The 25,753-nt window shown below is 41.5% G+C and overlaps 1 protein-coding gene across 1 annotated transcript in view; it reads right to left on the bottom strand.

Annotated features, from left to right (window-relative positions):
* The window catches only part of LOC126457464 (kinesin-like protein KIF19), a 610,440-nt gene that overhangs the window by 72,868 nt on the left and 511,819 nt on the right, over positions 1 to 25,753 (bottom strand). The window contains exon 11 of the mRNA XM_050093755.1: positions 10,601 to 10,805. Coding sequence (XP_049949712.1) covers positions 10,601 to 10,805 — 205 coding nt within the window. The remainder of the gene's footprint in view (positions 1 to 10,600; positions 10,806 to 25,753) is intronic.

Genomic DNA, 25,753 nt, shown 5'->3' with positions numbered 1-25,753 from the left:
ACATACAGTTAGTGGGATGAATAACTGCTGATGAGGCTCCAAGTGGGCTCAAATATCTCTACTTCATGGTTTTTCGTGAGCTATACATATGCGGAAGCAATATATCAGTTTACTCTTTTATGAATACAGATCTCGGTCTGACGATCAGTATTCAGGTATTAGTTGAATGAGTATTTTAGGAGCTGCTTCCTTTGTTGATGGACTACACTTCCTGAGAATTCTTCCAATGGCTCTCAGTTTGGCATCTGCCTTATCCACAGTTAATTTTGTATGGTCATTCCACTTCAATTCACTCCTTACGCATGCTCCTAGATATTTTGGAAGTAGCTGTTTACTCAGCACTCATGTAATCACACAGTAAAGGGTCTTCCTGTCTGTGTGTATGTAGTTCATTATTTTTGTATATGTTGAAGATCAACTGGCTCTTCCTGCACCAAGTTTCAATCCTCTTCAGGTTCTCCTTAATTTCAGTACAATTTTTCAGTGTTCTGATATCTCTGTGGATAATGGCATCACCCACTAAAACCCTCATCAAACTTCTGATGTTATCTGCTAGGTCATTTATACATATAGTGAAAAGTAATGATCCAACAATAGTTCCTTGGGGCACACCAAAAGTTACTTTATTTCTGAAAACTTCTCTCTGTTCATAATGACTTGTTGCATTCTGTTTGCTAGAAACTCTTCAATCCAATCACACAGTTGGCCCGATATTGCATATGCTCATTAGGTGGTGGTGTGTAACTGTATTGAACACCTTCCAGAAGTCAAAGAACAAGGCAGTTATGAGTGTGCCAGTATTTTTCCCTTTCTGGGCCTCAAAGCCAAACAGGGAGAGCAGAGTTTCAAATGATCATTGTTTTCAGAACCCATGTTGACCCCTACAGAGGAGATTTTCAGTCTCCAGAAAAGTCATAATAAGCAAGGATGAAATGTGTTCAAAAATTCCACAACAGACCAATCTCGGGGATATAGTTTCATGCATCTCTTCGATGATCTCTCTTAAAAACAGGAATGATCTGTGCTTTCTTCCAATCACTGGGAATGTTTTGCTCCTTCAGAGACGCTCTGTACAGTGTTGTTAGAAGAGCAGCATGATTTTTAACAAACATGGTGCAGAACTGAATTGGTTTCCTGTAAGGTCCAGCAGCCTTTCCTCTGTTGAGCAATTCCATTTGCTTTTACATCACTTTGTTACTTATTCTTTTATTTGCATAAATTTTTAAAGGAGGAACTACAGTGCAATCTTCTTCTGCAAAACAGTTTTGGAAAAAGATGTTTAGTATTTTTGCCTTCTCTGTGTCATTCTTTGTTTCAATGCCAGTATGATCACAAAGTCTCTGGACAATGGTATCAATTTGTTCACTGATTTAATGTAAGATGAAAAGTACTTAGGAATTTCTGTCAAGTCAATGCACAGAATTTTGCTTTCAGATTCATTAAATGTTTCACACACAGGGTTTTTTTGTTAATTTTGGCTTCATTTTTGCCTCAGAGGCACTGGCTGCTTTTAAATTTGCAGTGAAGCTCCCCCTGGTTTTGTAGCAACTTTCCAACACAGTTGTCACACCACACATGTTCTTTACTGTTCCTCATAATTTTACTTGACACGTGCTTGTGTAAAGCATATTGTATGATGCCCTTGAAATTTGTCCATTGATGCTCCACATTGTCAGTGCTGCAGATGAAATTTTTGTATTGACATATCAGATAATCTGAAATCTGTCTCTTGTTGCTCTTGGTAAACAGGGAGAACTCCCTTTCTTTATATTCCTATTTATAGCTGTATTCTGTGATGCAGTAATGGCTTTATGACCACCGGGTCCTTTTTCTAAGTAGAGTCAACAAATTCAGGTTTGTACTTCCACTTCTTATAATATGAAATATGTTTATATAGTGTTTGTAGTGTGTGCATGGGTCATATTGAGAAATAAATGTAGTTGCAGCAGACCACCACTATTGTGGGATTCCTGTCATCAGTACTCTTCACTAGCAATGTGATCTTTGGTACAGACAGCATCACAAACCTATACAATGGTCATCTATGAGGTACAGAAAATCCCTGGGTAATCAATAACATCTTTCCCAGGTGAAGTATGGGATGCAGAGGCCCTTTTTTCTGGCTTCTCCTATTGCCAGAATTAAGCGCCCTTGACTTTTACTTGTGATGGCATCTGGACAGTGTTGTGTATGCCTAATGCTGATGTACAGACTCCTGGTCAGTGTGTTTATGCAGTCTGTGTGATTATTTGCCAACAGCTTGGAACATTTAATAAATTAATATGATATGTGAACACAGGCATTCCATCACACAGTGGCCATTCTGAACAGCTTTTGTGACCCAGAAAATATTAAAACTACGTAAAATGGAATGTAATGTACCAGTTACTTCTAGACATTTGTTGATATGAACTTTTTTGTTTCTCTTCCAGTGAGGAATCATGTACTGAAGTTTGTCCTCTTGTTCAATATATACCCAGCATTTTAATTACTTTAGGGGTGTATAAACATAACACAGGCACTATGTAAACACACCCTGTTAATAGGGCAAGAATACTTGTGACATGGTGGGTGTGTTGAAAAGTACTGCCTAGAAATTTTTGTGTGTGAAAACTCTTCAAGATTTAAATATAAAACAAATGTTACTAACATTCTACATCATATAGCAGGACGTTGAGTCACAGATAGGTACAACAAAAAGACTGCTAAATACATAAGTTTTTGACCAGAACACCTTCTTCTGAAACAGACAACATACAAACATACATTCGTGCAAATGCAGCTCACACACACATGACCACTGTCTCTGGCTGCTGAGGCATTGGTAGCCACAGACAATAGTATTGTGTGTGTGAATGTGTACATGTATCTATAATTTATATTTCAGAAGGCCTTCTGGCCGAAAACTTACAAGTTTAGTAGTCTTTCTGCTATACCTGTCTGTGACCCAACATCTCTGCTAGGTGGTGGGTAGCAATCTAGCCTTTTTGTGAATCATCATTGTGTCATCCTGGATTTTCCATTGTTTGATTTTTAGCATTCTACATCTTCATTCTTCATGTCTCCATTTTTTGTTTCTTAACATAGTCACCCCAGCACATTTCTCCCAACAAGAAACCAGTATGTTGATACTGACACTGTAGAATGTTTGACTTTGTTGATAGGGCCACAACCTCACTTCTGCTAACACTGCTTCATCTCTATAAAAGTGAGGTTCTTGAAGATGTTGTTTAAGTTATGGACACAGATGAAAATCAGGTGGGCCAAGTCAGGACTGTATGAAAGATGATCAATAACAGTGGACCTAAAGCATTGTATTTTTCAGATGTTGCAGTGGTTGTATGTGGTCTGGCATTGTCGTGCAAGAGGAGAGGGTACTCCATGTGTGAAGGGACTCTTTGAATTCAAAATTAGATTACAGCATGCTGTTTCTCATACACCAACATAATTAAATTACACACCACCATGTTATACACTACAATTCAAAGCCTCCTAGCAGCTGAGGGCTGCAAATATGTGGACATTGAGAATGGAGGTGGTGAATGTTAATAATGTTCGTTTTTCTTTAAAAACTTTAAAAGTTATCATGTAAAAAAATTTGGAGGCATTACTTTTCAGCATGCACTCATAGATTAATAAATACAACAATAGTTTAAAAGTTTAACTAGTGAGTTAGCATGAAAAATTAGTTAATTAGTGCAATGTCTAAAAATAGAATAATTAAACCCAAAAAATTGTGTAAATCTGCTCCTGTTGTCCCTACTGTATAAGTAAGGGTAAGGCTACCATTGTTCTGCAGTATGGTTTGAATACCACAGTGCTTTACAATACCTGACACTACTGAAGGTGGCATGCACTTTTTTTTTACTCTGACCTAGAAAATGACATTCCTGCCAGTTATAAGTGGACCTACAGTTTAGCATAGACTCCAAAGCACAGTACAGCTCAGTAATTGTCATATTAACACACATTTCCAAGAGTCAAAGAAGTGATGAGGAGCAGAAAAATATCCAAAGACTGAACCCCAGACCTCTGTATCAGTAACGTGTCACTTAACTACTATGGTACTGAGTCACACCACAACTGCATACCATTTTCAGTTTCAGACCTGTACATTTCTAGGTGCCAGCATATGTCAGGTGGCAGATAGTTATTACACTGTATTCTGTGGTGCAAGGTTAGTGAACTGCTGCCAGTGCAAGATGGCATATGTAGTGCAGGAGATACTAATGTGAATTTTGCGTGCCAAGAAGTTGGACTTCAGAGGAAATTCAGTGACACATGTGCCCTGTATGTTGTGAAAACTGTGTTTCATGGAAATATGTCCTCATTTGGATACAGAAATTCAACAAAGAGCAAGTCTAACAAATGAGTTCCACCCTCATCACCCTGTGGAGTTTGTCCATGATGCAACATCGCAACAGTAGAGGAAATTATGTGTGAAGATTATTGTACTAAAGTTTACATTGTGGCAGATCCCTTTGGTGGCTCTCACCTGACTGTGTATCTCATCATTCATACGCAGTGGAAATTTTGAGCATGTTAGATCTCCAACTAGTTGAATCCAGAATCCAAACTGAACAGAATGGACCTATCCCTGCAGTACCTCAGGCATTCATTTGAAGAAGGAAGTTATTTTTCAACTGTGGATTAATTCATGTGACTGGTCATGGGTTCACCCAGAATCCAACAAATTTTTTATGGAATGGAAGCATCCTCAGTCATCAGGAAGGAAAAGAAACAGAAACTTTTAAATCATTTCTATCAAGACATTTGGTTACAGTGACTGGAATGTGCTAGTTGTCATATTGCTAAAATTCCAATCGCATGATGAGACTCACAGTTCCTACTGTAATAGCTGCAGTAGAAAATGCAGCACATGACCAGGGCTCCTGACAAAGGGACGATTCAGCTGAATGACAATACATACCATCACTCAGCAGGACAAATACAAGGGTTACTGCAAATATTTCATTAGTAACACACGTAACATCCACTGCATATCCCCAACTCAATCAACAGTACATTTCATCTGTTTGATCTCCTTAATAACCATCTGGGTGGGAAAAATTTTGAAGATGATGAAGCTGTCACCAGCTGGAAATGAAAACACCAAAAGAATTCTTCATTTTAAGCTTTCAAGACCTTGTCAGATTACAGTATAAGTTTTATAGGAGGATTATGTTGAAATATAAAAGAAATTACAGGCTGGTATTCATGCTCTTGATGCCACAAACCCATTTTATGGCCACAAACAAGTCCTTTGTGAGTTAATTAAAATGTACGAATACAAGCCGCTACTAACTTCATTATGAAACATTGTTCTACTAAGAACAAATGAAATTTAAATGTAAACTTTATGATATCTGATTGGCCTAAATTCCATTCATAGTCTGTGGTATGGGAATGTGGTACATGCAAACCCTGGCAGTGGCACATTTTGGTGGTGGTGTAATATGACATCGTATGCACCAGCATGGTACAATTGGTATGGCAGAGCCTGTACCATGGCCTCTTTGATCATCTATTGTCACTAATCTGGATTTTTATGTCTTGGGTCAAGCAAAAGTGAAGTGTAAAGCACGCAGTTGAAGAACTGCAGCAGAGAATCATACAGCCTTGGCATGGTTTACAAGATGACCTGGGTGTTTTTAAAAGAATTTGTGAATACATTGAAGAGATAAGTGCAGTATTTTATTTAAATACAATGGAACATCTCCTTTAATAGATACAAATATAAAGTAAACTGTAACATTAGCATACTGAAGTAACATTATATTTCTTGTTAAGATAGGGCATGGGTGAAATGTGAGATGACCTACGTAGGTGGTGAGTCAATCAAAAAGTTTTCATTTCCAAAATTAAAGGATGGAAAATCTATGATGGAGTGTAACAATATTATGAAAAGGATAGTGGATACCACAACATAACAGAGATACTGAGTCACAGATAGGCACAACAAAAAGACTGTCACAAAATAAGCTTTCAGCCAACAAGTTCAAAAATCAAAAACAGACACTCACACAAACACAGCTCACACAATGACCACAGTCCCTGGCAGCTGAAGCCAGAGTACCAGACTACCAGCAGCAACTGGGTGGTGGTAAGGAGGCTGGGGTGGGGAGGAGAAGGGGTGGCAGGGTAGGGATGGGGGATGGTGAAGTGCTGCTAGAGGGAGTGTGCTTGGACGAGGTGGAGAGAGGGTAAGGCAACTAGGTGCAGTCAAGGGGCTAGAAACAGGGCTAGTGAGAGAGGAGGGTAGTGGAAATGGAGAGAAGCAAAAATAATGGGTGCATCTGTGTAGTAGAGGGCCATGTAGGGCTGGAACAGAAACAGGAAAGGGGCTAGATGGATAAGGACATTGACTAACCAAGTTTGAGGCCAGATGGGTTATGGGAACATAGGATATATTGCAGGGAGAGTTCCCACCTGCACAGTTAAGAAAAGTTGGTGCTGGTGGGTAGAATCCAGATGACTCAGGCTGTAAAGCTGTCATTGAAATGAAGGTCATGTTGGGTGGTGTGCTCAGAAACAGGGTGGTCCAGTTGTTTCTTGGCCACAGTTTGTTGGCAGACATTTGTGCAGACAGACAGTTGGTTGGTTGTCATGCCCATGAAGAATACAGCACAATGTTTGCACCTTAGCTGGTAGAGATGATATGACTGGTTTCACAGGTAGCCCTGCCTTCGATTGGATAGGTGATATTTGTGACTGGACTGGAGTAGGTGATAGTGGTCTTGTATCTAGGTCTATTACAGGGATATGAGCCATGAGGCAAGGGCTTGGGACCAGGGGTTGTTCAGGGATGGACAAGGATATTGTGGGCAATGGAATACCACTGTGGGAGGGGGCTGGTTGGGGAGGATAGTGGGCAGGACATTTCTCATTTCACAGCATGATGAGAGGGTAATTATGGTTGGTAAAGGCCTGAATGAGATCCTTGGCATATTTCGAGAGGGGCTGCTTGTCACTGCAGATGCAATGGCCAAGGATGGCTAGTCTGTATGGAAGGGACTTCTTGGTACAGAATGGGTGGCAGCTGTTGAACTGGAGGTATTGCTGGTGGTTGGTAGGTTTCATATGGGCAGAGGTACTCATGCACCCATATTTGAGGTGGAGGTCGACATTGAGGAACATGGCTTGTTCAGTTGAGAAGGACCAGGTGAAGCAGATGGGGGAGAAGGTGTAGAGATTCTGGAGGAATGTGGACAGGGTGTCCTCTCCCTCAGTTAAGATCTCAAAGATGTCATCAATAAATCTGAAAAGGTGAGAAGTTTAGGATTCTGGTTGTTGAGAAAGGACTTCTCTAGATGGCCCATGAATAGGTTGGCAAGGATGGTGCCACGCAGGTGCCCATAGCCATAGCCTGGATTTGTTTGTATGTAATGTCTTCAATAGAGAAGTAATTGTGTGTGAGGATGTGGTTGCTCATGGCAACTAGGAAGAGGTTGTTGGATCAGAATCTGTCAGGCTCTGGGAAAGGTAGTGTTTAATAGCAATAAGTACATGGGCATCAGGGATGTTAGTGTAAAGGGAGGTGGCATAGACAGTGATGAGCCGGGTGCTGGGTGATAAAGGAACAGGATCTACGAAGAGTTGGTGGAGGAAATGGTTGGTATCTTACATATAGGAGAGTAAATTGCAGGTAATACGCTGAAGGTGTTGATCTACAAGAGCAGAGACTCTCTCAGTGGGGACACAGTAACCACACAGAATGGGGTGTTCTGGGTGGTTGGTTGATGCAATTTAGGAAGCATGTAGAAGGTAGAAGTCTGGGGGAGGTAGAGGTGAGGTGACAGATGGACTTTGGGGACAGGTTCTGGGATGGTCCTAAGGATTTCAGGAGAGACTCGAGATCCAGAAAGCATGTAGAAGGTAGGAGTCTGGGGGTAGTAGAGGTGAGGAGAGAGATGGACTTCGGGGAAAGGTTCTGGGATGGTCCTAATAATTTCAGGAGAGACTGGAGATACTGCTGGATTTCTGGAATGGCTTCACTGTGGCAGTATTTGTAGGTGGATGAATCTGACATTTGGTGGAGTCATTCTTCCAGGTAAATATTGTAGTTCAAAACAACAGTGGTGGAGCTTGTGTCAGCAGGTGGGATTACAACGTTGGGATCAATTTTTAGGTGATGGATTGTCGTTCTTTCTGTGGATGTAAGGTTAGTTTGGTTGTTGAGGGATTTGGGGAACGATGATGAGGCAAGGTCTGAGGTTAAAAAGATCTGTAAAGTTAACAGAGGGTTATCTGGGGGATGGATCATGGTTGAATGGAGGAGTGAACTCAGTCAGGCAAGGTGCAACATTGGTCTTTGGTTGAGTCTGATTGGTAGGGTTGGTGGCAAAAATGTGTTTCCATTATAGGGAAAGGTCTTTCGTAAGCCCTGCATGATTTAATTTGGGACTGGGACAAAAGGTGTGGTTTTTGGAAAGGACTGACATTTCTGTGAGGTGAAGGCTTTTAGAGAAAAGGTTCATGACTATGTATAGGGTCTGTTTAGCTTTTGGATTCTGTGTGGTGGTAGGAGGGGTGTTTTGGAGGGTGGGGTAAATGTAGTAGGTCTGCAAAACAGGTTTGTCAGCTATGAGGGGACATGTGGGAGATTTGGAGGCTATTGTAGTGTTGGTGGACAGTGTTAGTCCGAGGCAGGAGTAGATTGAGAGTTTTCTGAAGTGGCATTGTGCATATTGCTCTAGTTCCTGGAGGGACTATGTTGGTGAGGGCTGAGGATTGGCGAAATCTGAACAGTGGAGGTTCCTGTGAAAGGGAAGGTGGCAGTCATAGATGAGTATTATGACGGTAAGGCTATTTGGGGGTATTACATGAGCCAAGCAACAATGCAGGAAGAGTAGGTGGGGCCGGGTTCTGGTTAGAGATGAGGAAATTTTTCTGTATTGGCACAGATGGAAGGAGCAAGGATCCATAGTGGTGGAAAAAAAAACGCGACAAAATTCGTAATTACGTCCGAAAATACTCGCAAAAATACACTCAAATACGTGGGAAAAATTACGAAAGGGTTGAAACACATGAAACAAGATGAAATTTGAGGGAGTACATCGATGGTGAAAGGCGAAAACCAACTAAAATTAGCGCGAAGTCACAATGACATCAAAGAAAAAATATATAAAAATATTGTTTTTTTTCCGATGGATTGTAGGTCTGTGAGTTGACAAGTGTGAAGAATGGGGACGGCAGATGTGACTGGATTGGGTGAAATTAGTAGCTGTAACCTGGGATACCTTTCACTTCCTATACATTTGTACTAACTAGATCAATGTTTTATACTGAAGTCAATGGAGCCTAATAAACACAAATTTACAATTATCTTGCAAACAGCTCATTTTCAGACAGATGTTTAGTCGAACATTTTTGCTTCTATTTTCTTATACTTTCATCCATTTCAGTTCTTACTCATCCGTGTGTCCACATATGTGTGTGTGTGTGTGATACATACATACATACATTAATCTTTGTTCCATAGATCATGAATACATTTCATACTGACGTGGAACGTGTCACTTTAAGCTAAGTTTTCTTTACACAAAATAATTAATTAATTTTTTATTTATTTATTTTTTAATAATTTTTATTTATTTTTTATTTTTACAGTTACTACTTCATATCTAAGAATTCATCTATTGAGTAGAAGGAGTTGTCATTCAGAAATTCTTTTAATTTGCTTTTAAATGTTGGTTGGCTATCTGTCAGACTTTTAATAGTATTTGGCAAATGACCAAAGATTTCTGTGTCTGCATAATTCACCCTTTTCTGTGCCAAAGTGAGATTTAATCCAGAATAGTGAATATCATCCTTTCTTGTAGTGTTGTAGCTATGCATTTCGCTGTTATTTTTGAATTGGGATGGGTTATTAATGAAAATTTCGTAAGTGAATATATTTATTGCGAAGGTACTGTGAATATCCCAAGTTCCTTAAATAAATGTCTGCAAGGTGATCTTGAGTGGGCTCCAGCTATTATTCTGATTTCACGCTTTTGTGCAATAAATACTTTCTCTCTTCATGACGAATTGCTCCAAAATATGATGCCGTATGAAAGCAGTGAATGAAAATAAGCATAGTAGGCTAATTTACTGATATGTTTATCACCAAAATTTGCAATAACCCTAATAGCATAAGTAGCTGAACCTAACTGTTTCAGCAGATCATCGATGTTTTTCTTCCAATTCAATTTATCATCAATGCACACACTCAGAAATTTTGAGTGTTCTGCCTTAGCAACAGACTTCCGTTCACAGTCTATATTTATCAGTGGTGTTATGCCATTTACAATACATAATTGAATAAAATGTGTTTTCTCAAAACTTAGGGAGAGTCCATTTGCAGAGAGACACTTAATAATTTTCTTAAAGACATTATTTGCAATTTCCTCATCCAATTCTTGCTTCTTGGGTGTGATTGCTATACTTGTATCGTCAGCAGAAAGAGCTATCTTTGCATCTTGATGAATATAGAGTGGCAAGTCATTAATATATGTTAAGAACAATAAGGGACCCAAGACTGAACCCTGTGGAACACCATTCTTGATACCTCCCCAGTGAGAGAGACAGAGAGAGAGAGAGAGAGAGAGAGAGGGAGACTTACCCTGCATGAGCTGCCTCTGTCGCGTGATGATGGCCTCACAGAGCTGCCGCTGTCTGTCATAGCGCTGCAGCAGGGCATCCCGGCGCTGAAGCTCGTACTGGCGCACCAGCCGCTCACCCTGCAGCGCCATCTTGTCTGCCTCCAGCTCGTGCACGCGGCACAGCAGCGCCAGAAGCTCTCGCTCCTCGCCCGAGCCTGGCAGTTCCTGTCACACCATCACCATCAGCAACGTTTTCATAAGCGCCTCTGTTGCTGCAGAAACTGTTATTATTGCAGTAGCCTATTTATATGAACAAACAATAATGCTAAATCGTCAGCAAGAATGATAAACACTGTTGTTATACTCCTCATGGCCAGGCATATTCTAGCAAGATAATACAAGACCACACAGCTGTTCAAAAAGGCTTTGAGGACCGTACAGATCCTTCGCTGAGGATATTTTGCAATTAAAACTGTCTAGATCGTTTCATATATTTCCTCATTATTAATTTCATTTCTGCTACTGCCATCATCAAATCCAAAGTTAAGGTTAAGGGAATGTAAGAATGACAGTTGTTATTGGTAGGCCTACATTATCACGCTACAAAAGGCAAAACTTAAAAGGTAAAAAAAAAAAATATGAAAAGTTCTCTCAACGAAACTTAGAACTTCTAAAACTATATTCAATGTCAGTCAGTATAAGCAAAGCACAACTGTTGCATCAACTGTCAATTTGGCTTTTATCTTTGTGTTGAAAAAATGGAGCGCCAAGCACTCAGTTGACATCCTGCATAGGCAAAGGTTTTATTGATCGACGCAAGACGTCGTTTTTTCAACTCTAAGTTTTTAAGAACGAACTTTTTAAAAAAATTTTACCTTTTGAGTTTGCATTCTTCATTGTGTTCTTCTAGGTCCCCCGATTTGTCAGCCATAGAGAGCATGTTTGCAATGCTTTCGGAAGACCTATACTTTGATGGCAGCTTTCAGCCAATAGTCTCAACAAATATCAATTCAGCTTCTGTTTGAGACGTGCCAAGAAATTCCTCCTGATGACTTTTTAAATTTATTAATGGCTTTTGGAGATCACTCAAGACGACATTTCAAGGCTTTCTGATTCCATGTCACAACGAGCAGTCGAGTGTATATCTTCCCATAGGGGTTACACCTCAAACTGATGTTGAATATGGACACCAGTTCAAAACGGGATGAAAGCTTCATCATTTAACAGTCGTTATGTGATGAACATTTGCACAAAGACTAAAAAACATTGGACTGGTGTTGCATGGTGTAACACTTCCCATTTGCTTCAGTGTAAATGACCAGTTTGTTTCACATGAACGCATGCTGACAGAAAATCCTTGTTAAATATCTCCAGATTCCGAAGAATACTGTTGGCAGACTACTAACGTGGGTAAGCTATGCGGGGTCATCTCGAAAACCTCACGCTGCGAACGTGGAACTTGTGTGTTAACCATTCTCCACGTATTCAATGCGACACATTTTTATTAATGATGGATGACTTGGTGGAAAAGTTGGATGTAAAAGACTGCACTTTGGTTGTTTAGAAAAGTTCAATTTCAACAATTATCTTTTCATTATTTTGGTAATTTTTGCAATGTAACTGTTTATTCATATGTGAAAAGAGGAAGAAGTCATTGGGTGTCATGTAAGGAGACTGAGGCAAAATTTGATAACCCAAAGAAACAGCACGTGTGACTGTGTGCTATGCACAAAGAGCTGGAACGTTGTCTTGGAGCTAAAATTCTCCCTTGTCCAGCTTCCTGCAATGCTTCATCTTGATAGCCTCTGGTAAATGCACCAGGTAATTTCGTAGTATACTCCTGTGACATTTTATCCTTTACGAGCATAATCTGCTAGCATCATAGCATCGCAGTCCCTAAACACACTCAGTATTACCTTGCCTGACAATGGTTGCGTCTTCGCCGTTTCCGGTGGTGGTAAATTCATAGTTTCCACTGCTTGCTTCGATCCTTTACCTTGGGATCATTGTGTTAAGGCCTCCATAAACTTGCAAACTTGCTTGTCAAATTCTCCCTTATCTAGCCGCGGATTTGGAAAACTAGCTCGTATACGTACTAACAAAGTCTGACAGTTTAACCTCACTTTGAAGGAGACGCTGTTTGTGTTCCTGATTAGTTTTACAGTGTTGTGAATGGCCACAAAAGCAGACAAAGCATTTCTGTAAATGACTTTGGCAATGGCTTAAAATGAGAAAGAAATGTACACATGAAAATCTGTTTAAGGAAGCGTTACACTCAGAACTTGGTTAATATGTCAACTTGGTGCAGATGGGCAATGAAACTTTAAATAACTTGTTCAGTGTTACTTCGACCTCACATTGAAAAAGAAGACACAAGTATGCAAAAATTTACTCTCTCTTCTTAGTCCTCTAATAACAGTTCATTAAAATATAGAGTTGCCAACAATCTCGATATATCGGGACGGTCACCGTTATAGACCTTCTTGCCCCAGCATTCCGATAAGATCCAATTTTGTCCCGATTTTGTAAAATACTGTTACAAGCTTGGCTCAAGTACTGAAGTAGCGTCATATGTTAGCTCAGAATGTAAATGCAGCATCAGTTAGTTTTATTTATGTCAACATGTTTATGGGTGACGATTGAAATCACTATTATATACCTGACTAAAAGTGGTGTCAAGACTTCAGGCGTCAATTTTATCTGAAGAGCTTTTTAGAAATTAAGCGCGACTCGGAAGAATGGAAGTCTAAACACAGTGTGGAAGTGTGGAAGAAAGTTGGATTTACTTTCTTAAGGAAACCGAAAATCCTGAATGCAAATGCCAACTGATAAAATTATGGGAGTATTTGTTTTTTATTCCCGCACACAACGCCAATGTGGAAAAAATTTTTTAGCTGATGTCGGCCCAGTGGACTGATGAAAGAAATTGAGTGTTGGTAGGAACTATTGAATCAATCTTACTACAAGCTGACTTTCATGAGGTTTTTATAAGTACATAAATGAGAAAAACGACTTATTGAAAAAGCTTAAATCTTCCAAAAAATATGATGTACCGACTACTTGTGGTGCAACAAGTTCCATGTAATATTGTTCTAAATTAAAAGTGATTATATTAAATAAATTTTGTACTTCATTTCTGCACCCCCATCTCAGAGCGTCTCGATGCGGTCCCAGCTAGATACGGCAAAACCTAATTAAAATACCGCGACGTGGGAACCTATAGCCCACATCGTCCATGGAAGAAAGGGAGAACTTCGTTTTTTTTATTATTTCATTGCACTCTGCTTATATATTAGGTACAGAATATTGTCTTTCTTCTTAACCACTTTCTCCATAATACACTCCTGGAAATGGAAAAAAGAACACATTGACACCGGTGTGTCAGACCCACCATACTTGCTCCGGACACTGCGAGAGGGCTGTACAAGCAATGATCACACGCACGGCACAGCGGACACACCAGGAACCGCGGTGTTGGCCGTCGATGGCGCTAGCTGCGCAGCATTTGTGCACCGCCGCCGTCAGTGTCAGCCAGTTTGCCGTGGCATACGGAGCTCCATCGCAGTCTTTAACACTGGTAGCATGCCGCGACAGCGTGGACGTGAACTGATTGTACAGTTGACGGACTTTGAGCGAGGGCGTATAGTGGGCATGCGGGAGGCCGGGTGGACGTACCGCCGAATTGCTCAACACGTGGGGCGTGAGGTCTCCACAGTACATCGATGTTGTCGCCAGTGGTCGGCGGAAGGTGCACGTGCCCGTCGACCTGGGACCGGACCCCAGCGACGCACGGATGCACGCCAAGACCGTAGGATCCTACGCAGTGCCGTAGGGGACCGCACCGCCACTTCCCAGCAAATTAGGGACACTGTTGCTCCTGGGGTATCGGCGAGGACCATTCGCAACCGTCTCCATGAAGCTGGGCTACGGTCCCGCACACCGTTAGGCCGTCTTCCGCTCACGCCCCAACATCGTGCAGCCCGCCTCCAGTGGTGTCGCGACAGGCGTGAATGGAGGGACGAATGGAGACGTGTCGTCTTCAGCGATGAGAGTCGCTTCTGCCTTGGTGCCAATGATGGTCGTATGCGTGTTTGGCGCCGTGCAGGTGAGCGCCACAATCAGGACTGCATACGACCGAGGCACACAGGGCCAACACCCGGCATCAGGGTGTGGGGAGCGATCTCCTACACTGGCCGTACACCACTGGTGATCGTCGAGGGGACACTGAATAGTGCACAGTACATCCAAACCGTCATCGAACCCATCGTTCTACCATTCCTAGACCGGCAAGGGAACTTGCTGTTCCAACAGGACAATGCACGTCCGCATGTATCCCGTGCCACCCAACGTGCTCTAGAAGGTGTAAGTCAACTACCCTGGCCAGCAAGATATCCGGATCTGTCCCCCATTGAGCATGTTTGGGACTGGATGAAGCGTCGTCTCACGCGGTCTGCACGTCCAGCACGAACGCTGGTCAACTGAGGCGCCAGGTGGAAATGGCATGGCAAGCCGTTCCACAGGACTACATCCAGCATCTCTACGATCGTCTCCATGGGAGAATAGCAGCCTGCATTGCTGCGAAAGGTGGATATACACTGTACTAGTGCCGACATTGTGCATGCTCTGTTGCCTGTGTCTATGTGCCTGTGGTTCTGTCAGTGTGATCATGTGATGTATCTGACCCCAGGAATGTGTCAATAAAGTTTCCCCTTCCTGGGACAATGAATTCACGGTGTTCTTATTTAAATTTCCAGGAGTGTATATGGTTGGGAAAGATGCGACACAGCCATCATTTTGGTAATTGCAAGTGCTATTTTGTTTTTGTACATGACTGGTGTCCCAATAGTTGTGGAAAGTCTTGATACAATCAGATAAAAGGGAATACAATTAATTTCACCAAACACATGCAGCGAAGCATCAACACAAACAACGTCTGCCATTTTATCAAATTTTCTATCAATAAAAATTTCTGGCAAATACGTTCTATATGTGACAAGTACGTCAGACATCACTTTGCATAGTCCAATATTTGGCAAACATAGTAAAATTTAACAAGCTGTTTGATCGTGGGCGGGAGCCTACATCCAGCACGCTGCCTCAGTACGGTCGAGTTTTTGAATGGCTGTTAGCAGTCACTGTACCCAGCATTGAAAGACGTTTAGAACTGATTTTCAGTTTTTTCAATGCCACTTTGATTGTTATACGAAGGTTCTAGACCTGTCTACTATCTGCACGGCTCTCTTGGAAGATCTATGGAAGAGAGGACGTCACTGCCTAGGACTCTTCAGCAACTACAAGTTTCATTTTCTGCATTTCTGGACAATAAAACTTGTAGTTGCCGAAGAGTCCTAGGCTGTGACGTCCTCTCTGCCATAAGTCTATCAAGTGCGTTCCACTCTTGCAGCATGAGATTCAGGTACAACAAATACGTGAGACTCTACGTTCCCGCGATAAATAGGAGCAGTAAGTCCAATAAACAAATTTTCGGGGACGTATACTTTGTGCGTCGTACACTGTTCTGAACATCTGTTCACAGGAAGGTAGGGTACAGTTGCAAACGTTTGGTTATGGAGTCATTTCATTGGTGATCCTTTAACAGGGCCAACAGAGTGTTTTGATGTCTTTCTGTATCTAAGTACTCCAGGCTCACATTAGTCTGAGCATTATGTAGTCGGTAGTCAGTTGTGTTGTTCGAGTTGCGACCTGGTATAGGTTCAGTGTTATTGCAAAGTGAAATATTCACATTTCGGGTGTATATTGTAGCGTCTTAAATACTTACAAAAATGCCTTTGTAGCCACAAAATCGACTTGTCATTTGGTGCATCTGGTACCCTCCCCCCTCCTCTTTTCTCACATACAGTTTCACCCGTGTCAGTTTTCGCTAATAACTGTGAAACGCACTCATACAAATTTTACACTTGGGCGGCCCTTGCGTCATGTTATCTTGACTCCAACGCTGGTGGATTGTGTTGATGGTCCTTAAACCAGCCCTGCCTCTGTCAGTTCTCACTTGAAGCGAGGAGGGGCTTTTTGTTCAGCTGATGACGATGGACTGGGTTTCCAAAACCTGCCTGAGTGACGGTGGTCAGAGCTCATTAGGCTGTCTTTAAGGGTGAGCTATTTCCCCACACCTTACAGAAGAAGTTCTTAAAAGTCCTGCCAGGAGGCAGCACCTTACAGACAGGTAACAGCTCAGAGTAGGTAGTCCAGTTTGCGGCTGTTCCCCTGACCATGACAGGTGTCTGAGTTGTTGGCACTATCCTCTTTGTAATAATGACGACCTCCATTTTATTTGAGTTGAAAGCTAGCTGCTGTTTGTCACCCTACCACCTAGGTGATTTATCGGCGTCTGAAGTCCGCTTTCCAGTATCCATGCATTAAGGCTCTTGGTGCTGTAAGCCGTGTTAACAGCGTATAAGGCCACCTTCACCCGTGATGTTGTGGGGATGTCTACCGTAAACAATGTCTATAGGATGGGGCCAAGGATTGATCCTTGTGGTACACCGGTTGCCATGGGGCGATGTGATGACACACTGTCAGCGACACATACGTGGAAGGTACGCCCATCCAAGTAGTTGCTCAGGTTGCTTGAAGGTGAGACTCCGTGCGTTAGCAACGTGTAGAGTCGTCCCTTGTGCCACATGGAGTCGAGAGCTCTCGTGACATCGAGCGGCAGCACTCCAAAGAACTTCGTGGTGACCGAAGGCTTCCATTGCATCATCTACCAAGTGCAGTACTTGGTGGGTTGTGAAATGCCCTTTGCAGACATCTGTAAAAGGTTTTCGGCTTCCACATGGTCGAGTAGGCGTCGCAGGAAGAGACTCTCGAACACCTTGGATACTGCAGAGTACTGCTTTTCGCTCAAGAGCCGATACTGACATTGCAGGGAGGCATCTCGTGTTGCATTCGTACAGATGTTATTATTAATTTTTAACCTACTTAAAGTAGTATGTTACGGGCCCTCAATAGACTAGCCGTAATAAGGCCGCTATAAGTTGGCCACCAACTCCCAAGTAGTAATCGTTAAAAGTTTGCACTGTACGGAACACTTCGTGTCAACTGTTCTGTTTTAATCTTAGAAATTTAGAAATTTCTGCCATCCTGAGTGATTCAAAGTTGTGACACTATAATTGTCTGACGAAAAGCTGTTGCATTGGCTTTGTGAGTGGATGATTAATCAATTGATAACACTAATTACACTTATATTTAAATGCATTATGCAGTATGAGACGCGATCACAAATGTTTACTAATGTCCCATTTTTCTTCAACTCATTGCGCTGTATTATAACAGCCTTAATTTAATTTCATATTTCTTGGGACAGATATGTACCGCATTCGTAATGCGCATTGACGAACCTATGTTACTTTCGAGTCAAAATTTGCAGCACAGCAGCTCATCAGTATGAATGGTGCACACCCGTGAGTAGTAAGTACTGGAAGGCGAACATTACTTACTCCATTGCCCCTGAGGTAACATGCCGAATTTACTGTGCTCGTGGCAGAATTCACCCACATCAATTCAAATATAAAGCACGTCTTAAAATATTACCGTTTCTGTAAGTATTTTTGTTTGTCACTGAGCAGCAAAACTAAACTCTCAAGAAACTCGTAACGTTAGTTGACGTTTCTGGATTCTGCTGTTACTTGGTAGGCGCATATTATTATAAAATACGGCTGAGAACAGTGGGCGAGACGAATGGTAGATTTGGGCTACACGCGGCCCCAGAGAACCAGAGAGTAGGCTTGCCGGCCGATAGCTTCGTGAGAACTGGGTGTGAATTGCGGGCTTGGGAACGATCACGGTCACCAGATGCTTCCATACCGCGGGGATGTTGCCAGTTCTCATTACTGCACTGAAAATGTCAGCTATGTGATCAATAGCCAGCTGTGGCAGGTGAAGAAGCATGACGTTGAAAATGTGGCCCGTCCCTTCAGCATTCTTTGGTGCTAGGCATTGGCAACACTGTAACGCCCACCTCCTTTTATACTGGCGGGTCAATTCCGCAATTACATAGAAATGTATAAACACTTTTGATCAGACAGAACTTCGTAATGTGGAAAGCCACAGTTGATAAATTTCGTAATGAACGTAAGTAAAATGAACCAAATGACAGCTCAAATTTATGATTTGTTTCTTGTCACAACCGGTGTCGCTACTTTAAAAAGGATCCTCAGGTAGACTATATAAGCAGGGAAGGATCCCATGTATACATGTAATCAACATACTACAATAATCTTTTAAAAACTTTAATTTTTTTAAATTGAAATATTTTTATAGATCGTCCACTCACGTGCCAAAGAAACTGGTGTAGGCATGCGTATTCAAATACGGAGATACGTAAAAAGGCGGAATACGGCGTTGTGATCGGCGACGCCTATATGAGACAAGTGTCTGGCGCAGTTGTTACATCCGTTACTGCTGCTGCAGTGGCAGGTTCTCAAGATGTAAGTGTGTTTGAACGTGGTGTTATAGTTGGCACATGAGCGATGGGACAAAGCATCTCCTAGGCACCCATGAAGTTGGGATTTTCCCGTAAGACCATTTCACGAGTTTACCGTGAATATCTGGACTCCGGCAAAACAACAAATCTCCGATATCGCTGCGGCTGGAAAAAGATCCTGCAAGAATGAAACTAACGAGGACTGAAGAGAATCGTTCAACGCGACAGGAGAGCAACCCTTCCATTAATTGCTGCAAATTTCAGTGCTGGGCCATCAATAAGTGTCAGCGTAGAACCATTCAAAGAAGCATCATCGGTACGGGCTTTCGGAGCCGAAGGGCCACTCGTGTACCCTTGATGACTGCACGACACAAACCATTACGCCTCGCCTGGGGCCGTCAACACCGACATTGTACTGAGGTAAATAGTTGCTAAAAGTGTGTACAGAATGACGTGTTTTGCATGTTGCCTGGTGCAGTTGGAGTGACATGGGACCCTTGATACGTCCAGATACGACTCTGACATGTGTCACGTGCATAATCATCCTGTCTGATTACCTGTATCCATTCATGTCCATTATGCATTCCGACGGACTTGGGCAATTCCAGCAAGACAGTGCGACATCCCACAGGTCCAGAATTGCTACAGAGTGGCTTCAGGATCACTCATTTGAGTTGAAACACTTCCGCTGGCCACCAAACTCCCCAGACATGAACATTACTGAGCATATCTAGGATGCCTTGCAACGTACTGTTCAGAAGAGTTCTCCACCCCCTTGTACTCTTACGGATTTATGGACAGCCCTGCAGGATTCATGGTGCCAGTTCCCTCCAGCAATACTTCAGACATCCATGCCACGTCATCTTGCTGCAGTTCTGCGTGCTCGCTGGGACCCTACACGATATTAAGCAGGTGTACCAGTTTCTTTGGCTCTTCAGTGTATGTAAAGTGTTTGAACAGGCAGTAGAAATCAAAAATAAAACGTACGTACTGAAGTATCACATTAGCGCAACAAGACGTCTGTAGTGAAAAATCAAACACCTGAAGAGTGGAAGTCGTCAAAAGAAATAAAACAGGATATCGCGAAACAGGTGGTGACAAGACAGAAATCACCAAATACAGCTGTCATATGGTTCATTTTACTTCCATCCATTATGACTTTTGATAAGATACATCTGGCACTCTGCAGGAAGCAATGGCTAGATGTAGCGCCTCCCTCGGACTGTGTAGAGAGCCTAACCTACATAGAGGGAGAGAGTGGCCAATGGTGATAGCGTCGCTGATTGGCTGAGAGTCGAGGAGGCCATGTTTTTACCAAAGTGACGCTGACTTGGTACGAGTATAAATAGATACCGTGTATGATTCTGTACTATTGCTTCTCTTCAACGCTTCGAACGCCAGTACGATTGTAGAATTGTGTACAGGTTGCAATAGGGTAGGTATTGAAGGACTTTGCATGTTCTCTGTCGATTCCATTTACGCAAATTATCTCACAGTCACTCTGTTAGCCGTATTTGTGACGATACTTTTAGAACTTCACAGCAATTTTAGAGGCAAAATTTTTATTTGAAGTGATTTACTGAGTGTCGCTAATAATATGAATTACAAAGTCATTAAGGATAGTCAAGAGAAATGCGTAGTTGCTCCGCTGTTGGGTGCAAAAAGCGAAGTGAAGATGGACGTATGATGCTCGTTGTAATCCGAAGGTCGTGAGTTGGAATCCTGCTCAATCTAGCTTTTTTAAACGTAATTTTCTAGACTTTTAATGGTTCTTGAGTGACACGATGTGCTTTAACATGTATACGGAACCCTAAGTCTACGTACTTCCGACTGGCGACTAACACTTGGCTCTGTAGTCTTGGCTATTCACATTCCTGTAAGTTATAATTATCGTGTGGATATTCAGCTACCTATTTTAAATTACTTTCTGCTCTTTCAGAAGAGTACCTAAGTATTGATGTTTTCTCGAGTTTCTGAGGTAAATAGTTGCTAAAAGTGTGTACAGAATGACGCGTTTTGCCAGCAGATGAAAATGTTATAAGATCGACACACACTTAAAGGGCATTATGTTAGGACGGAAAGAGACAGAGTTTACCAATTTCAGCGATGAATATCCGCACGCAAAGATCTGAAATAGCATCATGTACTCTGAGATACATTAAATGAAACTTTTTTCTTATTAATCAGTTGTCAATGTTGATATAGCATCATAAAATACAGCTGTTGAAATTCGGCAGACATACACACTACTTCACGATACTTCCATTTGCTTACAATTTTATTAAGCCTATATAAACATAAACGAATGGCATTTGTTTGAATCATGTACCGACTATTAAGCTAGAGGATCTGCTTTGGTTTCATGCGTCAAGCATATGCCTTAATTTACTCGTAAAGTGGCTAGCTTTCTGCTCGCGTTGCTACCTAATTGCACGTCCCGCGCGCAATCTGGTAAAAACATGGCGGCCACGGACTGACTGGCCACTCTCTCCCTATGTAGGCTCTCTAGGACTGTGTAGAGAGCCTGTATACAGAGAGAGTGGCCATAGGTGAAGTTGCCCGTGATTGGTTGATTAGCTTTGGCGCCATTTTTCTGCCAAACGTCTCTCGCGCTTCCTATGTTTGCCGTGCTTTTGAGTTGAATTGAAGTTCAGAGGACTTATGGAAACAATTAAAAGGTATTTGAATTATTGAGAGACTTGTTATGCGTTGTGCATGCATGTTCGATTTAGTTGTATATCGTTTTTAGTACGTAATTAGCGTTTTGAATTTGCAAAATTTGTAACGTCTTGTTGCAGTCTGAAATGCCCAGTCAGGAAGGAATGCGTAACTCTTATAATGAAGTCCAGGTACAACTTTCTTAATGGTATATATTATCCAAAATATTTATTTAGTACGCCTATAAAAATGATTGGTTCTTCACTTTGCTCGGAAAATTCTGATTTTAAAGTGTCAGCTTTTTTTAAATATTTTTAGTCACGCAAAACAGGTAGGCCTACTAAAATTTTTCTGCATTTTTTTAGCTGTTATTTCTTTAACAGTTCGTGCATACTGGTAGCATCACAAGCTTTTGTGAAGGCAATATCTGACAGCCCTTGCTGGAAACGGAAAGTTCCTGTAAATTATGTGACATGCTCATTCGACTTTATAACGTCAAACTTTATTTCGTTCCGAATCAGAACACTAGGCATTATTTTGGTTTCAGTATTATTGCCTGACTGTTGACGCAGGGAAGTTGTAAGACATTTTCATCAGTTGTCGTAGTTGCTGAAACATTATTCGTAGTAAATAATTGTAGGTACTCCTGAAGACAGTTTTTAATAGGCCTACTTACTGTGGGGTAGAAGGGATACGATAGTTTTCTTGTTATATTTGGTCGTTATTACAGTAGCCTACATTTAACATTACCTGATTTTTGTAATCCTTTTCGTTTGTTATCTACGAGAGGTATATATATAAAGAAAGAAAGTCGTAAGCAGTTGTTTACTTGTGACATGCAAATATATATATATATATATATATATATATATATATATATATATATATATATATATATATATATAACGGTAAAGATTTGACGTACCTATAACACGTCAGATGAATGAAAGTCGTAAGCAGTTGTTTACTTGTGACACGCAAAAAGTGTGAGACGTATTAGTACTTCTTGTCACGTCTTCAAACTTTTTGCATGTCACAAGTAAACAACTGCTTAAGACATTCATTCATCTGACGTGATATAGGTACGTCAAATCTTTAACGTTATGCACTTCCGATACAAAACAAATGCTGTTGTTGTTGTGGTCTTCAGTCCTGAGACTGGTTTGATGCAGCTCTCCATGCTAATCTATACTGTGCAAGCTCCTTCATCTCCCAGTACCTACTGCAACCTACATCCTTCTGAATCTGCTTAGTGTATTCATCTCTTGGTCTCCCTCTACGATTTTTGCCCTCCACGCTGCCCTCCAATGCTAAGTTTGTGATCCCTTGATGCCTCAGGACATGTCCTACCAAGCGATCCCTTCTTCTAGTCAAGTTATGCCACAAACGTCTCTTCTCCTCAATCCTATTCAATACCTCCTCATTAGTTACGTGATCTACCCACCTAATCTTCAACATTCTTCTGTAGCACCACATTTCGAAAGCTTCTATTCTCTTCTTGTCCAAACTATTTATTGTCCATGTTTCACTTCCATACATGGCTACACTCCATACAAATACTTTCAGAAACGACTTCCTGACACATAAATCTATACTCGATGTTAACAAATTTCTCTTCTTCAGAAACGCTTTCCTTGCCATTGCCAGTCTACATTTTCTATCCTCTCTACTTCGACCATCATCAGATATTTTGCTCCCCAAATAGCAAAACTCCTTTACTACTTTAAGTGCCTCATTTCCTAATCTAATTACCTCAGCATCACCCGACTTAATTCGACTACATTCCATTATCCTCGTTTTGCTTTTGTTGATGTTCATCTTATATCCTCCTTTCAAGACACTGTCCATTCCATTCAACTGCTCTTCCAAGCCCTTTGCTGTCTCTGACAGAATTACAATGTCATCAAATGGTTCAAATGGCTCTGAGCACTATGGCACTTAACATCTGTGGTCATCAGTCCTCTAGAACTTAGAACTACTTAAACCTAACTAATCTAAGGACATCACGCACATCCATGCCCAAGGCAGGATTCGAACCTGCGACCGTAGCAGTCGAGCGGTTCCGGACTGAGTGCCTAGAACAGCTAGACCACCGCGGCAGGCCTACGATGTCATCGGGGAACCTCAAAGTTTTTATTTCTTCTCCATGGATTTTAATACCTACTCCAAATTTTTATTTTGTTTCCTTTACTGCTTGCTCAATATACAGATTGAATAACATCGGGTAGAGGCTACAACCCTGTCTCACTCCCTTCCCAACCACTGCTTCCCTTTCATGCCCCTCGACTCTTATAACTGCCATCTGGTTTCTGTACAAATAGTAAATAGCCTTTCGCTTCCTGTATTTTATCCCTGCCACCTTTAGAATTTGTTTTTCCAGTCAACATTGTCAAAAGCTTTCTCTAAGTCTGCAAATGCTAGAAACGTAGGTTTGCCGTTTCTTAATCTTTCTTCTAAGATGAGTCGTAAGGTCAGTATTGCCTCACGTGTTCGAACATTTCTACGGAATCCAAACTGATCTTCCCCGAGGTCGGCTTCTACCAGTTTTTCCATTCGTCTGTAAATAATTCGTGTTAGTATTTTGCAGCTGTGACTTATGAAACTGATAGTTCGGTAATTTTCACATCTTTCAACACCTGCTTTCTTTGGGATTGGAATTATTATTTTCTTCTTGAAGTCTGAGGGTATTTCGCCAGTCTCGTACATCTTGCTCACCAGATGGTAGAGTTTTGTCAGGACTGGCTCTCCCAAGGCTGTCAGTAGTTCTAATGGAATGTTGTCTACTCCCGGGGCCTTGTTTCGACTCAGGTCTTTCAGTGCTCTGTCAAACTCTTCACGCATTATCGTATCTCCCATTTCATCTTCATCTACATCCTCTTCCATTTCCATAATATTGTCCTCAAGTACATCGCCCTTGTATAGACCCTCTATATACTCCTTCCACCTTTCTGCTTTCCCCTCTTTGCTTAGAACTGGGTTTCCATCTGAGCTCTTGATATTCATACAAGTGGTTCTCTTTTCTCCAAAGATATCTTTAACTTTCCTGTAGGCAGTATCTATCTTACCCCTAGTGAGATAAGCCTCCACATCCTTACATTTGTCCTCTAGCCATGCCTGGTTAGCCATTTTGCACTTCCTGTCGATCTCATTTTTGAGACATTTGTATTCCTTTTTGCCTGCTTCATTTACTGCATTTTTATATTTTCTCCTCTCATCAATTAAATTCAATATTTCTTCTGTTACCCAAGGATTTCTACTAGCCCTCGTCTTTTTACCTACTTGATCCTCTGCTGCCTCAGTGACTTCATCCCTCAGAGCTACCCATCCCTCAGAGCTACCCATTCGTCTTCTACTGTATTTCTTTCCCCCATTCCTGTCAGTTGTTCCCTTATGCTCTCCCTGAAACTCTGTATAACCTCTGGTTTAGTCAGTTTATCCAGGTCCCATCTCCTTAAATTCCCTCCTTTTTGCAATTTCTTCAGTTTTAATCTACAGTTCATAACCAACAGATTGCGGTCAGAGTCCACATCTGCTCCTGGAAATGTCCTGGTTCCTAAATCTCTGTCTTACCATTATATAATCTATCTGAAACCTGTCAGTATCTCCAGGCTTCTTCCATGTATACAACCTTCTTTTATGATTCTTGAACCAAGTGTTAGCTATGATTAAGTTCTGCTATGTGCAAAATTCTACCAGGCGGCTTCCTCTTTCATTTCTCTCCCCCAAACCATATTCACCTACTACGTTTCCTTCTCTCCCTTTTCCTACTGTCGAATTCCAGTCACCCATGACTATTAAATTTTCGTCTCCCTTCACTACCTGAATAATTTCTTTTATCTCATCATACATTTCTTCAATTTCTTCATCATCTGCAGAGCTAGTTGGATTATAAACTTGTACTACTGTAGTAGGCATGGGCTTCGTGTCTATCTTGGCCACTATAATACGTTCACTATGCTGTTTGTAGTAGCTTACCCGCACTCCTATTTTTTTATTCATTATTAAACCGAGTCCTGCATTACCCCTATTTGATTTTGTATTTATAACCCTGTATTCACCTGACCAGAAGTCT

Source organism: Schistocerca serialis, chromosome 2 (genome assembly GCF_023864345.2).
Source record: "Schistocerca serialis cubense isolate TAMUIC-IGC-003099 chromosome 2, iqSchSeri2.2, whole genome shotgun sequence".
Classification (NCBI taxonomy): Eukaryota; Metazoa; Arthropoda; class Insecta; order Orthoptera; family Acrididae; genus Schistocerca; species Schistocerca serialis.
The sequence above is the reverse complement of the archived record's forward strand: the minus strand, read 5'-3'. Positions and strand labels throughout refer to the sequence as shown.